This window comes from Carcharodon carcharias, chromosome 4 (genome assembly GCF_017639515.1).
Source record: "Carcharodon carcharias isolate sCarCar2 chromosome 4, sCarCar2.pri, whole genome shotgun sequence".
Taxonomy (NCBI): domain Eukaryota; kingdom Metazoa; phylum Chordata; class Chondrichthyes; order Lamniformes; family Lamnidae; genus Carcharodon; species Carcharodon carcharias.
In genome coordinates, this window is record NC_054470.1 from 134,105,687 (window position 1) to 134,122,416 (window position 16,730).

Sequence of the window (16,730 nt, forward strand, 5' to 3'; positions counted from 1 at the left end):
GAAAGAGTATCTGAAGTGAGTGATTCTGATGAAAGGGTAATTGTGGGAGACTCCGGCTCTTGTCTGGTGCTGTCTTTGGCATTGCCTTCTCTAACTGTCTCCTGCCCCTCCTACTTTTCATCCTCAAGCACGTACACCACATGTATTGGGATAGCCATAAGGAACCCCGTATTAAAATCTTAATGCATGTTTATTAAAGCTCCTTGTAACCCCATCCAATCCAAGGGAAGGGCCAAGTAGAGACCCAGCCATTAATATATGGTGACAAAAAATGTTCAAAACTGCTCTACAAAATTAAAATTCCTGCAGATACAAATTACATGAAATCTTCATGTCAGCTATTCTCATTTCTGAGACAACTTCAGTCTTGACCAGCCACTCCTGCAAAGCACATCTGCTTGATAGTAGCCTATATTGCTAAGCTGTCTTGGAAGGTGGAAATATAATCAATGATGAAGACATTATTACATAATTATTCTGTCATTTACCTATGCTTGCCCTCATTTCCACTGTAATTTATAATATTCTAAAAACCTAATCTTGGGTCCAACTCAGATTCTCTTGCTGGAAATGTACCTTATCATTGCCCTCCCTTCTACAAGGATCACAAATCAATTGAATAACCATTTAACATACTCCTGGTGTTGTTGAATGTGAAAATAATAAGGCCAAGGCCAATGTTCCCTCCAACTTCCATCTCCTGGCACAGCCAGCTACTTGAACTTTAAGGTTGACGCAAAGCCATGCACGTGTGCATCTTTGAGGGAATGATGCTTGTTCATGGTCTAGTTATTCACTATGTGGCACCTTCCTGATAGTTGCAAGGCAGCATATCCGTGCAGCTTAATGGGAACATGAGTCAAGACATAGGAGAACCCTCAGCTCTTCTTACATATTGCCACAGGAATGCTGCATCCATTTGAAAGGGTAGACTGGGCCTTTGTTTATTGGCATATCTGAAAGAGAACACCAGGTTAGCCCAGGTGATGAGCTCAAGACTGTAGTGGGGCTCAAAGTCATAACTTTTTGAGTCAGATGGCAGAAAGCTGCACATTGAACACACTGATGCTGAATTGATCTATGCTGGCCATCGTTTTACAGAAAGCAACTGAAATCTCAAAGACTCATAATTTTTAGATCTGAATTCATACACTTCACATCTCATTTTTTTTCCCCTCACTTACCTTTGCATCACTTTTACTCGCAGGGACTGAGGCAGCTGTTGAAGTTTTCAGAGGAGCCTTTGCAAGAAAGAAAATTTGGATTTTACTTTCTCTTATTGGGCTATGTAAAGTTTTGAAAACTATCTAAACTTGCATCAAATTCCGTTCACTTATCACCCATATGCTTTTTTTTATTCTTTCACGGGATGTGGGCTTCACTGGCTGGGCCAGTATTTATTGCCCATCCCTAATTGCCCTTGAGAAGGATGTGGTGAGCTGCCTTCTTGAACCCACAGTGCTGTTAGGGAGGGAGTTCCAGGATTTTGACCCAGTGACAGTGAAGGAATGATGATATATTTCCAAGTCAGGATGGTGAGTGGCTTGGAGGGGAACTTGAAGGTGGTGGTTCTCCCATGCATCTGCTGCCCTTGTCCTTTCTGGCTCATTTACGTTGGCTCCCAGTCAAGCAAAGTCTTGATTTTAAAACTCTTATCCTTGTTCTCAAATCTTTTCATGGCCTCACCCTACACCCTATCTCAGTACTAACCCCCAGCCCCCCATCCCTCTGAAACATCTGCACAAGTCTAATTTGGGCCTCTTGAGAATACCGACTTTAATGGTGGCCACGCCTTGGCTCCTAGCTTGGAATTCCCTTCCTACGCGTCCCTGCCTCTATACCTCTGTTTCCTCCTTTAAGACACTCCTTTAAACCTACCTCTTTAAACAAGCTTTTGGTCATCTGCCCTAATACCATCTTACGTGGTATAGTGCCATATGTTGTTTTACAATGTTCCTGTGAAGCACCTTGGGACATTTTATTATATTAGAGGCACTATATAAATTCAATGTTTTTATTGCAGATTTACTGTAGTTCAATGTAGTTTATAACATGGACAATGATAGTTACTGGTTGGGTTTACACTTCATGATTGGGATTACAAGAAAAAGTAATGCTTATTGCTGTTATTCTAAATATTGTGTGTGTTTTCTATTCAAAGTTTAGGTTATTAATCAAATGACAGTAGTTTTGAACTCCTGGATTTGAATAATTGCTTTTACGAGGTTTGCAGTTACAATTTTAGGATTTAATCTTGATAAGGGGAATGAAGATCCCACAGCTTGCCTCCCCAAAATACATACTACAGGATTCTTCTCTTTGTAGCAGTAATCCATGGACTCATTCCTGCCCGACGCTCCAAGATTTTGAAACATCTGATTCCCTCAATCATCACATTTGCCAGGCAGAGAACCCAGGATTCCTAGCAGTAAAAGGGCATCCATCACAGTCAGGGAATAAAATGCTGGTGGAAATGCCATTGCAGCACCACTAGTGGTGGTGAGGAATTTACAGAAGGAGTCAAAAGGAGACAAAATCCCGTACTGGGCCCGCTTTCTCTATTAAGAAACTTGGATTCCTTACTGCCACTATCCTGCACCTATTACCAGCTTTTAAATGGCAGTTCTGCAGACTAGCTGTAAGAGGTAAAGGTGGGAGCAAAGGCAACTAGGAACTCTGATCCTGTCCCCTGCTCCCATCACTGATATTTACATGTAGTGGATGGGGAAGAGGTAGCAAATGGAAGCAAGGTTAAAGAAATGGAGTTGAGTGATGCAGGGACCTGCCAGAAAAATGGCATAGCTGGGTATAGTGGGGCAAGACCTCCACACATCCAAGTGATCCCACCAGCATTTTGGGGTTTAGGAGGGGTTGCAGCAGGGGTGATTCATATGCGTGACAGGTTCAAAGCAAGGTTCTTGCTCCTTAATGAGAAAGCTTAGGTAAGAATTCCAATGGTGCAAAGAGGAGCAGTATTCTGAGGGCTTGCAATGAACAAAGCTGCAAATGTTTCAGAAGCTGCAAGGGGTGGTATGATTCACAACATTCAATCAGATTGCAAAACCAAATATATAATGTGGCTTGAATAATTTCAGAGCTACTCTACCTTCCTAACTTTCCATATGTTTCAAGTGCTTTCATGCAAACAGTTTAAAATTGGAGTCATACCTGCTTCTGCACAGATGGTGGAGCTGCAGAGTGAGAAGTTGGTGCTGAACATTTTGAAATTGGAGCTGAAGAGCTGATGCCAAAGTCTGCTGACAGAGACTCCAGGACATCACCTTCTGACATACTCTGTGATAACAATACAATAAATCGAGTTAAACCATTTCAAAGGCATTTCAAGAACACAAAACAAAGGCCTCAAACCCCCAATATTGTTGGGCAAACTAAGAAAACAATATCATCAGCAGTAACTGCCTTTAATTTTCCAGGTGACCTCTGTCAAAGTCACTTCATGACAGTTGCTAGGGTGTGCAAGAGTGATGGACACCCTCTCACTCTGGTAGGCTATGTAAGCCAACTGGGATTGGAAATTGCTATGAGACAAGATAAAGTCTAACTGCAAATCCGTGACTACTATTAATAACAGATATGCCTCTTAATATAGCTGTATACATGGTATTGAATTTACCTAGAAAATTCCAAATATGACTTGAAAACAAAGATTAATCAAAACTGCACAACCATTCAACAGTTGCAATTCCTTTCAAATCTAGCAGTTAGAGGAACAAAGATAAAATACTTTGGAAAGTAAGAGAAGAGTTGATGTTTCTGGTTTGAATATCCTTTTCTTATTCCTAACTTTCCGCATGTCCCAAGCACTTTTATACTTTCCTTGCACAGCAAGAAGTAGGCCATATGTACTTAGCACTTTAGTTTTTTCCACATCCCAGACAGGAGTGCTCAGTCTTGGAAGAAACCAGAGCATGCTACCTACCTAATACTTGTAACAACACACTTAACATAATAAAGAATCATTGACTTAAGGAATGCGTTCCCAAGAATTCAAAATCAATTTGATCCCTGATTGTGCATGAAGCACATGGGTGGCTTATGGGTATAAAGCTGATGTAGAATGATCAGATTGAGCCCTAAAATAACATATGCTTGGTCGAGTAGCTTTTTCTCTTTTCTTATATTCCTATTCTCTTTGACAGTTTTGCCAGAGAAAACCAAATATTCTTTCAAAAATAAAATCGAGTGACTGCTGCTCTATTACCTTTGGTTTTATTTCTGGCTGCGTGGATGAAGGGGTCACTTTACTTTTATCCTGTTGCAAAGAGAAAACTGTTATAAAGTTCTTCTAAGGCCTATCAGGCTTATTTAGAAAGGAGAGGAACACAAAGCAATGGGATAATTATGATGCAATACGTTGGCAATATTAATGCAAGGCTGCAGGTGTTACACACATATCAGTGTAAATCTTATTGATCAAAAAGTGAAACACCCATGGCATGATTATACTGTATCACAATCGCTAAATTAAATCAAAGGATGCTGTTGTTATGCACTGATTTTAGTTTTAATGCAGCTATTCAGTAGCTTCTCTTTATAATTCTCTTTAGAACCAAGACAACCTGTAATTTCAGGTTAATTTCAATTGCTGCACCATAATTGTGGAAGTGCTTCTTTGCAGTGGACCATTGTACAGATGTTTGATGTTGAAAATAATACATGTTTTTAAAAAAAGGATGAAGTTTATTTTTTGTAGGAGTTCACAGCTGGATCATCTGTACTGTCCAGTACATACAAAGAAGGGGTAAGCTATGAGATCACATATGGGGCAGAAAGCCACATCTGCTGAGAATGCCCCACAGAATTTTCCATCCGTTAATGTTAAAAGATGGAAAATCATGGTGAAGGAAGTGCACTTTAATTTCTGATACGTATTCTTGTGCAAGAGCCTTAGCTCAGATATATTTTGAAAGTAAAAAGGTACTCGAGCTACTATTGACTTTGACTGAACCTTAGGGTCAGCTTGCTGAGTAAATCTGTAATCAGGAGGTATAGATTCTTCAGTTTCTCCAACAAGTTTAGCCTTCTTCTTAGAATCAGCAGATTCCTGAAAATAAAAAAATAAAAATATTCACAAAAATAAATCAAAAATCACAAATATTAAAGGTTCAATATTTATTTTTGTACTTCACTAATTGGTGGGTTAATCCATGATCAACGCCACCTGGTTCAACTAAGATCAGCAGAAATTTGTATAGGCACCAATGCAAAGACATTTTTACTGCAGCTGGATCATAAATGATTCAGCTGCAATGAAACTTTGGGGGAGGATTTTCTCCCCGTCAGTGGGGTTGGGCAGGAGCAGGCACGGGCGAGCGCGCAGTCGATCGCCGCCCGCAATCGGCTGGGTGCCACTATTTTGCGTGGGTGAGCGCACCCTGTATGGGTGGGGAGGAGGAAGGAGAATCGGACCCTGCACACCGACGCGTAAAATGACGCATGGTGATAACGGGTGTGTGTTCTGACATCACCACGCGTCATTCCGATCTTTCATTCAGCGGGTGCGCACCGGAGCCGGCTGCGCGCCCGCCAAACTGTCAAAGGCCTGTTAAGACCATTAATGAACTAACTTAGGCAGCTGACGGGGCTGCCCATCCAACCTTAATTGCCAGTTTGAGCAGCATTAATAGCAGAAATATTAGCATTTCCATAAAATTAACAGCACAAAAAGGAAGTCTTATGCCCAATCCTGCCTGTACTAGAGCTAACTCTTCAAATGGAGCTATCATCACTAAAAACACTTGCTTGCCTTTTCTTCATTTTCACATACTTATCCAATTTCTTAAAAAAAATGATGTAGGCCAGGATTTTACGCCCCTCCCGCCTGGTGGGATATTACAGTCCCCCTGAACTGGATGGGGATTTAAATAGCTCGCCACATCTGCTGGGGAGAGACACGTTGCAGCAGGCAAAATCCTGGCCATCATTTCTAGTCTCAAAATTCCAAAGAGTTTCAGATGTTCACTGTTTAGTGTGTAGTTCATTTCCACTGGACTTGTTCTCAAATTCTACTGTTTCAGTTTTATCTTCACTGAACTGTGTCTGCCACCTATCCATCCACTCCACAAACCTCCTGCATTCTTCCTCACAGTTTGTCCCACCCCTTATTTTAGTGTCATTCACAAAATATTTAAGTTTTTTTGTGACAATGTCCAAATAAATCATATAAACGGAAAACAAGAGGGATCCTCAGAGGGATTCCTAAAAATATCATATCCGCACTATGTTAATCCAAAAAAAAGTTTTCCTAGTCATATATGCAAAAACAGGAAAGTGAGAAAAGATCATCAGCCTCATCTATACTGCCTGTTAGACAACAAAATCTCCAGCACCATACTGCCCAAACTCTAAAAGTGCTAACTCCTTGCTCTTTGCTCTCTGTCTATTAATCACTCGAACCATGCACCAACCTATAATACCAGTTAGTTTAATTTTCCTAACAAATCTCTTAGATGTTAAACTGTTGCATCAACTGCCTGTATCTGTAGATGTAAAAGATCCCAGAGTGTTATTTAAATTTGGTATATCAACACACTGATGTAGGTAAACCAGCTGCCATGATTGCACAGATAGCAGTAACCTTGGTCAGAATTTTCCAGCCTCCCTCCAGCGGGTTCTCCCATGGCAGGGCCAGTGAGTCATTGAAATCTCCATTCACATTGGCGGAGGAAAATTCCAGCCCACATTTTAAAAGTAATTCTCTTGTTGTGAGCAGTTTGGGATGCCTGGGAACATGCTAAGCGCCATGTAGATTCAATAACATATTTCATTCTTTTTGTCTATATGGTACAGTCAAGAAAATTCATTATTAGCCTTCACTTTTCACAAAAAGATATCATGTGTACCTTAACCTCAGGCCCAGTGTATTTAGGAATTGAAGGATCTGGTTCTTGTGACGGAAGTGTTTCCATAAGCTGTTCCATAGCACTCAACATGGGCTTTTCACCCTTTCAAAGACAAATGGACACATCTCAATTTTTATACAGTGCTTAGCTCAAATGTAGAGAACATTGGCACACACATAAAAGAAGAAAAAGAAGCACATATCTTGTGTGGAAATGTCATGTGGCACAGATAATTTCAGCAAAACACTTACCTGATTCAGATGTTGATTTATAGGGAGCAAAGGCGAGTAAATGGAGATGAGGTTATCGGCCCATCATAATCTAATTAAATGGTCAACCAGCCTCAAGCTGCCTGCCTGCTCCCATGGAATGTGAAATGCTCTATTTTGATATAATTATGTTACAATATGCAGTACTTGAACAATTCCTCCTGTACATAGGCTTCTTACTTTCACAGATCATTCTTCACCATCACTTTTCCCGGCTATTTAAATCCCAGTGTTAACATTCAGTTCCCAGTTACATTATAGTTTCTAGATAGTGCTCTACGTACCTACAAATGGCAAGAAAAATGGTAACATTTAAAATTCAGAACTAAATTAATGGGAGAAAGAAGCGGCTGGGGCTCCCGCACTTGCCGCTGAAGAGCCACAGTGAGCCATTGTTGGCCGGCACCCAGCTAGACTCAGGGTCTATAGACACCATGTTTCATTCCTGCAGATGACTGAGAACCAGTGGCGCCGAAGACTGCACGTCTAGGGAACTGATCGGTCACATCGGCCAGCTGCTGCAGGATTTCGCGCCAAGGAAACATGATGGGCATCCACTGCCAATGGCTGTAAAAGTGACCGTGGTGCTCAATTTCTATGCCAGTGGCTCCTTTCAGGGCTCTTCAGGTGACCTCTGTGGGATATCACAAGCCTCTACCCACAAATGCATCCATGAGGTCATGGAAGCCAGCTTCGCAAGGGCACATAACTTTGTGTATTTCATCCAGGACCAGGACAGCCAGGATGCAAGAGCGACTGGATTTGCCCAGGTCTCAGGTTTTCCACAGATGCACGTTGCCATCAACTGGACTCACGGGCTGCTCAGATCTCCATCGCAACATGCGGTCATTTGCATCAACCACAAGGGCTTCCATTTGCTGAATGTGCAGCTGGTGTGCGACCAGCAGAAATGCATCCTGCAGGTTTGCACATGGTTTCCAGGGAGTGTCCATGACTCCTACATTCTCAGTCGGTCACAGATCCCTGCAGTCTTCCACGGTCCACAGAAGCTGCAGGGATGGATCCTAGTGGACAAGGGCTATCCGCAGAGGCCTTGGCTGATGACACCCATGCGGCGGACTCAGACTGCAGCAGAGCGACAGTATAATAAGGCTCATGCTGCAGCTCGCAGCTTGGTAGAGCAGACCATAGGGATACTGAAGATACAGATCTGGTGCCTGGACTGGTCTGGTGGAGCCCTGCAATACAGTCCACAGAGAGTATTGTGCATCATCGTCGTCTGCGCCCTTTACAACCTGGCGCTGAAACAGGGAAAGGAGCTGGCTGAGGACAAGATGCAGGAGCTGGAGGACTCCTCCAATGAGGAGGACGCTGATGGTGATGAGAGTGAGGAGGTCCTCAAAGGCAACAATAATGGTGATGAGGCTCTCACACTGGTCAAGCATGCTCGGGAGGCCCTCATAGCTGCTAGATTTGTGAAGGATGATGACAACATGCATTAAGGAGACACCATGGATCCTCATAATGCAAGTGTGAATGTTTGACTCCAATGTGGCTGATGGTAGCGCAAATACTCTCTGTGAGAATGTTCCTGTCATGGAGACACAGGGAGACCCTAATAGTCACTCAATGGCAGGAGGATGATGACAACACGCAGTGAGGACACTCCACAGATCTTCACATAGCCTCTGAGAATGTCCGACTCCTGTCTGGCCAAGGGCAGCTCGCTTGCGCTCTGTGATCAGGGTCATATTACAGAGATGCGGCTGTGAAACTTTAAAAACATCTGATCCTTTGTCTGCCTTCAGCGCCTTAGCCCTTCAGGCGCACAGCCCTGGGCTGAGACACTTGCCTTTTTCTTGTGCAGAAAGGTTTCACATTTGAGTAACATGAACACTGCTCACTAGACCAAGGAGCCATAGGCAGAGACACATTCTTGGGAGTTTATTGACAATAGTGAACAATATGTACAAGTGATTCACACCCATCATCCCAAGGTTGTGCAGCAACATCTTTTAAACTTTCCTAACCCTGCCACTATGTCTTGATGCTCCCCAGACATCCACAGCTGAGGTGCAGGCAGCCTGCTGACTTCTACGCTCTGTCTGTGATGACCTTGGCAGGCTTCCTCTGGAAGGGCAAGACCTGGAGGACCCGGCCTGCTTTCAGGATCCTGCTGTGTGGCAGTGGCCCCTTCCTTGGCCTGTGGAGCTGGAGCTGAAGTCACAGGAAGAGGGGATTCGGATGTGCTGGACACTCCTGGAGCCTCCTGGGTGGATAGCCCTGGGGTGTGAACATGCTGATTGTCCTCTCTATGGGTGCCCAAGGGCCCCTGGCTGACTCCGTGAGAGGAACGGGTAGCTGGAATGAGATTGAGCTGCCCAGTACCCCTCTTATGCACACATGGTTGGAGGCCAACTATGGAGAGTGCAATGGAGTTCAGCCCGCGCAGCAGTGCAGGAGCGACGTCCTGGACCTAAGTCTCCATGGCAGCCGCCACTCTTCCAGTGTTGACCTCGATGCATTGGCATGCTGGTGTTATTACCTCAGCCTGAAGGCAGGCTGACTCATCCACTGTGTCTTGTAATCTGAGGAGTGCACCGGATATCCCTTCCTGTTGTTCCCTAGCTTGCCTATGCAGGTTTAGCAATGTGACATGACTGAGTGCAGAGGCTACTCACCTGACTCGATTTCAGGAAACTTCCAGCAGTCCTCTGAGTGCCGGAAACCTGGGAAGACCCTGCCTCCGCCTGATGTGGATCAGACAGTGCGATGTACTCACCAGACTGTAATCCCGAGGCTGTTTTTTTAAATTAATTCATGGGATGTGGGCATCGCTGGCTAGGCCTGCATTTATTGCCTATCCCTAATTACCCTTGTTCAGAGGGCATTTTAAGAGCCAACCACATTGCTGTGGGTCTGGAGTCACACGTAAGGACAGCAGGTTTTCCTTCCTTGAAAGGACCTTAGTGAACCAGATGGGTTTTTACAACAATTGGCAATGGTTTCATGGACATCATCAGACTTTCAATTCTAGATTTTTATTGAATTCAAATTTCACCACCCGCCGTGGTAGGATTTGATGAGCATTACCCTGGGTCTTGAGAATGCAGTCCAGTGACAATACCACTACGCCACCGCCTCTCCATGTTCTAAAGCTAGGTCCCACTGAGGTGTGTCTCTGCGCTGATGGAGGGTGGGTGAGCGCTATGATGTGTCTTCAATGAAGGTGCCTTCAGGTTTCCCTTCAGAGGTTTCCTTGGGGCTTGATTGGAGGCCCTGGGCCATGGACTCCGTCAGCTGTTTGGCAGATGTGTCTGCGGAAGCAAGGAGAGATAATTAGTGCAAGGCAGTGGCCTGTGAAATAGGACACGTCACTTACAGCATGGGTTGTCTGATGAATGTTGCACTGCTGGATCCTAACTTGGTAGAGCATGACCAACTTCACTGTGAGCGTAGGACCGGTCCAGATCCTCGCCGGCCAGCTGGATGGCTCTGTTTTCAAAGTCAATGAGGACCCTGATTTCAGGCATTTCTCCACCAGTTTGCAAATTCTCCCTCTTGTTGTTGTGCCAGCTTGTCCTGCATGAATAGAGATGGAAACAGTGTAAGCAGGATGCCTGCCAGGCCATATAAGTATGCCTGGTATTTGTGCGTGGCGAGTGGTCCCATGGATGGGATGAGAGCAACAAAGGTATGTATGAGAGAGTGAATGGTGATGTCCCTTGAACTGGCAGTGAGTGAGGGGCCTGTGGATGTGTGATGCGTTTGTGAGTGTGAGTGGGGAGTGATGAGAAGAGTGACTTTCCCTGGTGGAATGGAGGAGATCATTCATCCTCTTGTGGCAACGGGTGGCTGTCCTCTTTCACAGGGCGTTGGCGCTGACCAACGCCTACCAAGCCTGGTTGGTCATATCAGTATCCATCCTGCAGCCAGAGTGGGGGTAGAGGACATCATGGTGAGCCTCCACTGCATCCAAAATGCATTCAAGGGATGCACATTGAACCTGGGGTGACAGTCATTTTGCCTTTCAGGGCCATGTCTATTTTGCAGCAGTCATGGGCAAGAAGCTCTGAGAGGTGCACACGTGGCTAGACTTTAAATACAGCACCCAGCTTGATGAGGCTGCATGGTGATGGCGTAGGGAGATTTCCAGCAAACCCAGTATTATGCTTTTGTATTAGTGCTCAAAAGTTGGCAGCTTGGAGTTACACACCACCACCCCATTCCAGCAGAGGAACAGGGCTCTTCACGTTTGACTCCGAGTTTTTCATACAACAGTTAAGATGAGATAGCAAAACAGAACCATTATCAGTTGAATGCAACTCAAGTGCCTTCTGCAAATGGTATGAAACCTTAATTTCAAAACAAAGGTAAATGTTCCCAATTAAGATAAACAATCATCACAGCAAGAGACTAGAAAACCTGATAAAGTAAGAGCAAAAATAAATGCCAACTATAAGTTTAAATTCCTGCTTGCAGCATGACTGATGTTGATTTTCAGAGAGACTTGGGTCTGTTCGTACAAGAAGTGCAGAAAATTGGCCTGCAGGTTCATCAAACAATTAGGAAGGCAAATGGCATGTTGACCTTTTCTGCAAGGGGATTGGAGCACAAGAATAAAGAAATCTTTTGATGACCTGAATTTGGAAGAGGCAAAATTGTAAAATAAACAGCTTAATACTGGCAGCTGAAATTAATTAGGCTTTCCAATCTTCTACACCTATTGCATATAAATGACAATCATGTATACAGTAATTCTCTTCATCTCCCCATTGATCCTTTTCCCAATTATCTTAAATCTGTGTCCTCCAGTTGCTGACTCCCCAGCCAGTAGGAGCAGACTATCCAAACACTTCACAATTTTGATCATGATCAAAGCTCTCCTTAACCTTAACAAATCATGTTTTCTGGAACACACATGGTTCAAAATCACCAATAAATTTGATATTTTCTTCTTCATATTGTACACTAACTCTCATGCAATAAGCAGCTCTTTATACCACTTTAAGATAGGTCACAGGTTAATACCCAGTCAGTTAAATTTAAAGGTGTGTTACTTTTCATCCAGATTATCTAACACAACTGTAAACATTGTACATTATTATGCAAAACTCAGAAAAAATAGCTGAGACAGTTATCCATATTGTGGTCAAAATTAATTACTCTTGCAAGGTCTGTAATCATTTTCATAGTGATAAAGCATTTTCTAAAATAAAGTAGAAAGATTATGAAAATCTCTTATTAGCTAAAATAAGTTACTCTTTAATGCACAGAGTTATTTCCTTTAAAAGCGAAGGTCATTAAAATAAGGATTGCCTCAACCCATCAAGTTCAGGATGATAGATTACGGATAAATTATATTCAAGGGCACATAATTCAATTTATTATAGCAGAACTCCCATATTGTTGAACAATGTATGCTGATCAATTCAGATTATCGGATCATTCAAATTTCTAATGCAGAAAATGCCTAATTTCAGGAGCATACTGTAAACTGTATCAGAAACAAGCTTAGTTAGACAAAAGCAGCTACCATGGTTAGGCTCCTTTTAACTTCGGTATAAAAACAGCACCCTTCACAGTAAAAATGCAAAGACAAAATCACAATCCTTTCACTGGTACTAAGAGCTTATGATTCTTCTTTTATTACTATATAATCCAGCCAAAGTCCTTCAGAGAATTCTCAAAGGCACCACATAGTCCCTTCCATTAACAATTAAAATATTATTGCTGACAGATCGAATTGTTTAACAGTGAATTGTCATTGGCAAATCAGAAACAATCAGTTCCCAATTGGAGACTCTAGTAACATATTTATTTCAATGACTATACGCTGCAAACTTGACACCTCAAAATGAAAACGAGTTTTTTCAAAACCGTCCACAACATTCATTGAGGGAATCAATTAAAAAGCTAAATAGTGCTATTTCTATTTCATTATATAATAGACTGTACAGACAAGCCAGAAGCAGTGAAATATAGAAATAGGCAACTTCAAGGAATAGAGTTGCAGGCAAACATTTCTGAAATGGAATATAATTCTCTTTACATCGTTGGCATGCTAGTTTTGAGGAAGAAAAAGCAATTTTTAAAATCCTTCAATTTTCTTAAGAAAGCAATATGAATGACAGTTAACGAAATATAAAATTTATTCGTACCTGAAGCTTTGGAGCAGTGGCCTTGTGAACTGAAGTGCCTGGCACGGATGCTGCAGGTGCTGCAGCAGACTTCCCCTTTGGATCCTTTACAAAATGGAGAAAAGTTTTTCAAATTTTAAGTCATACTCTGCTTACACCATATTCTGAGAGAATAGAATCATACAGTATGGAGAAGGCCATTCAGGCCATCATGCATGTGCTAACTCTTGAAAGAGCTACCACTAGTCCTACTCCCCTGCTCTTCTGACAGTTGCAGGATACATATTCCTGGGTGGCAAAAGAGCAAGAGAAAGTGGCTTACCACAAAAAATGTCACTGGGAAAAATAATATGATAGAATAGGCTAATTTATTTGTTTTATTAGTTTTCTGCCTTTAAACACGCCCACCTTAAAGTAACAATGTTCTGCATTCAGGAATCATGCCTCATGAGTGCATATCAGTACCCTTTATTTAGAAAAGCCTTGCATTTCAGCTGTATGAAGGTACAAGGCACTTTTCCACAAGGATAGAAGGCATCTTTCTTTTCTATATAACTCTCTCATACACAAAATAACATACTCAGCAAGACAAATGCATGATGCATTGCATTTTCACACATGTGCCACTACCAACTTGTGCAGGGTGCTTGTGAATGGCATCTACACTCTGCCGTCAAGCATGGCTGTGTGGACACTGTTGCTGAGCTCTCAATGCATGGGACTGTGGCACCAGTAATAGCATCTCTCAGACATGCTCAGAAAGGGGCCACACAGGATTTGGGCTGGACCATCTTCGTTCTGAGCAAGCTGGTTGGCCAAAGGCAAAGGGAGCTTAATCAGATTACAGACATCCCAGAGGTTGCTCTCTTGAGCCTCAGTCTGATAGAAAGGTCGGTCATGCAATGCAAATACAGACTTTCATGACAACAGCATTTCTGCATTCAAAGGACCTCCTCAGCTAGTTCCAACCCTAGCAAGCCAGTTGGGCCAGGTCCTGGGTATGAAATGGAACTGATCAGGCCATTTTCAAATTGATCAGGCCACTGGGGCAGCATTTTGCGGGGACAGAACTTGAAGTTATACAGCATTATTCAGGATATCCCAAAAGTGTTCCACAACCAATAAAATATTTTCTCATGCAGTATAAATTGTTGTTCCTTTTGAAATCTGGTGTTCTTGCTTCTGTCCTGATGAGTGCAAGACGTAAAACTTCGACAGCATGGGGAAAATCTTTGCTCAGCAAGCGGAGGTGTGACCCGCTCACCGAGGTGTGAAATGACATGGAGTGACTTCGGGCTTCCATCCAGATGTCATCGCGCTTCATTTAGATTTTCAGTTTGGCGGGCGCACAGCCGACTTGGCTGCACACTCGCTGGACTGTCAAAGGCATATTAAGGATAATTAACGAACAATTAAAATAATTAACGAAGCTACCCATCCAACCTTAACATTGGCGGACAGCCGTAGAGCCCAGGCAGCCTTCGCATTTTTATGGAACCTCATCCACTGGCAGGACGAGATTTCATGAAAGATTTTAAATTTTCTCAAAAATTTTTATTGAAATTAATGCACATGTCCCAGCTCATGTGACAGTTTCACATGAGGGGACACGTCAAAACATTTTTTCCAACACTTTATTGAAGTGTTAAAACTTAAAACTAATCTCCCTGAGACACCTTTGTGCCTCAGGGAGATTTCTGCGCAAAAGAGCGCATTCCCAACTCAGGGAACCTGCCCCCCCCCCCCCACCCGCCTGCATAGGGAGCACACAGCACTTCTGGGTGCGCGTCACACTGGGTGGGCCTTACTTGGCCCGCCCACGTAAAATGGCGGCGCGGACCCGATCGTGGAAGTTCCCACCCGCACCAGGCCCCGCACAACACCCCAACAGTGGGAAAATTCTACCCCATGTCTCATTTTTCAAGCAATACTCAAGTTCTGAATTACCAAGCGACTACTTTTGAAATGTAGTCACTGTTGCAATGTAGGGAAATGTGGCATTTATGTGCACACAAGGTCCCGCAAACAGCAATGCAATAAATTAATAGACAATGGCCACAAAATTCAATAACCACCAAAAATGTAGGGATTGCATTGTGAAATTAATTAGCTTCAGTTGCTTCCAATGCTCGCAAATTTCATGAGAAGTTCTCACCAGTTTAACCAAGTCTGCACTACATTAAGCAAGCATACACCTCATCAAAGGGAGGTTCAGTTTGGCTGCAGTAGCTGCTGGGAGTCATTGTAAAAATGACTTTAACATGAAAAATAAACAAAAATGGGTAAGCATAAAGTGGCAGACAGCAACTCCAAGGGTAGAATTTTATGGTCACCTGCCGGTGGTTTGAAGACAGGTGGGTCTCAAAATGCAACCTGTGGCCTGCCTGCCCCAACAGGTCTCCAATTTTACTGAGCGTTAAAGGGTTGTGGGGCTGCCAGTATTGGTTATGGGTATGTTCCCTGTCAACCCTTTGGGTGATGGGGCACGGAAACACCATCCTCTGAAAAACCCTGGCCCAAGATTTTCTGATGCTATGATGGAGGACTTTGTGCAGGAGTTGGACAGGCGTGAAAATGTCATCTATCCAGGAGAGGCCCTCAAAACAAACTTTTCAAAGGCAATGGGACCAGATAGCTATGGAGGTCACTGCCAGTCTACCCGAGGACCAGAATGCAGTGCCACAAGAAGTTTAATGACCTCACGAGCGGTCAAGATCAGTGAACATATTTTCAGTTGCCATATTCCTCTTGCTACACCATTAGTTTCAAACTATTCAATTCACCACATGCCATTGCTTAGCTACCAATAATCTCTATCAACCACAACTCATCCTTCACATTCACAGCTTCATCTCACCTTTACGCACTGCTACAAGCCTCATAATCACATCTTATAGCATGCACACAATGCCAGCTATTCAACCATGACAGCCGAATCACACTAACACATCGCAGTGCACTCAGTGACACACTTCCATCTCACTTCCAGGTAAAGGTGTTACAGAACCACAAGCAGCAACACCACCCAGCACAAAAGAGGGACATCTGCATGTCACTCCCATGGAGGAGATGTTGCATTGGGACAACCATGACTGAAGCCATGACCATTGGCAGGGGTGAAACCATTGAAGATGGTGTACTTATACTTTATCTTCCTTCTCACTTCCCACTTCCTCCTCGTTAATCATTCTCTCCTGATTTACAAGCTGCAGATGGCGTAAGCACACACCATTTGCTTTCCCCCTCCACATGACTTTTCTTCTAACAAGTTTACTCTTGTGCCTTTGTCCTTTCAGATATCTAAAACTGCAGCCTGGCCAGGCAGTGATGTGGAAGAAAGTGAAGTGGAAGAACAAGATAGTAATGAAGAAGGAAAGTGTCACTCACTCTTACACTAGAAGCTAACTCAGATATGTCCATGCTTTAGAGGATAGCTGAGATATGGGCTCAGCATGTGGGGGGACATTGGGCAGAAAGACCTGTGGCCAGAGCAGTAG

General features: G+C 43.3%; 1 protein-coding gene across 11 annotated transcripts in view; it reads right to left on the bottom strand.

Moving 5' to 3' along the window:
- The window catches only part of cast (calpastatin), a 228,683-nt gene that overhangs the window by 100,036 nt on the left and 111,917 nt on the right, over nt 1–16,730 (bottom strand). For all 11 annotated transcript variants that reach the window (XM_041185929.1, XM_041185937.1, XM_041185934.1 and 8 more), the window contains 6 exons: nt 13,255–13,338; nt 6,864–6,965; nt 4,970–5,065; nt 4,223–4,273; nt 3,169–3,294; nt 1,185–1,241 (listed from right to left, as the gene is read on the bottom strand). In XM_041185929.1, coding sequence (XP_041041863.1) covers nt 1,185–1,241; nt 3,169–3,294; nt 4,223–4,273; nt 4,970–5,065; nt 6,864–6,965; nt 13,255–13,338 — 516 coding nt within the window. The remainder of the gene's footprint in view (nt 1–1,184; nt 1,242–3,168; nt 3,295–4,222; nt 4,274–4,969; nt 5,066–6,863; nt 6,966–13,254; nt 13,339–16,730) is intronic.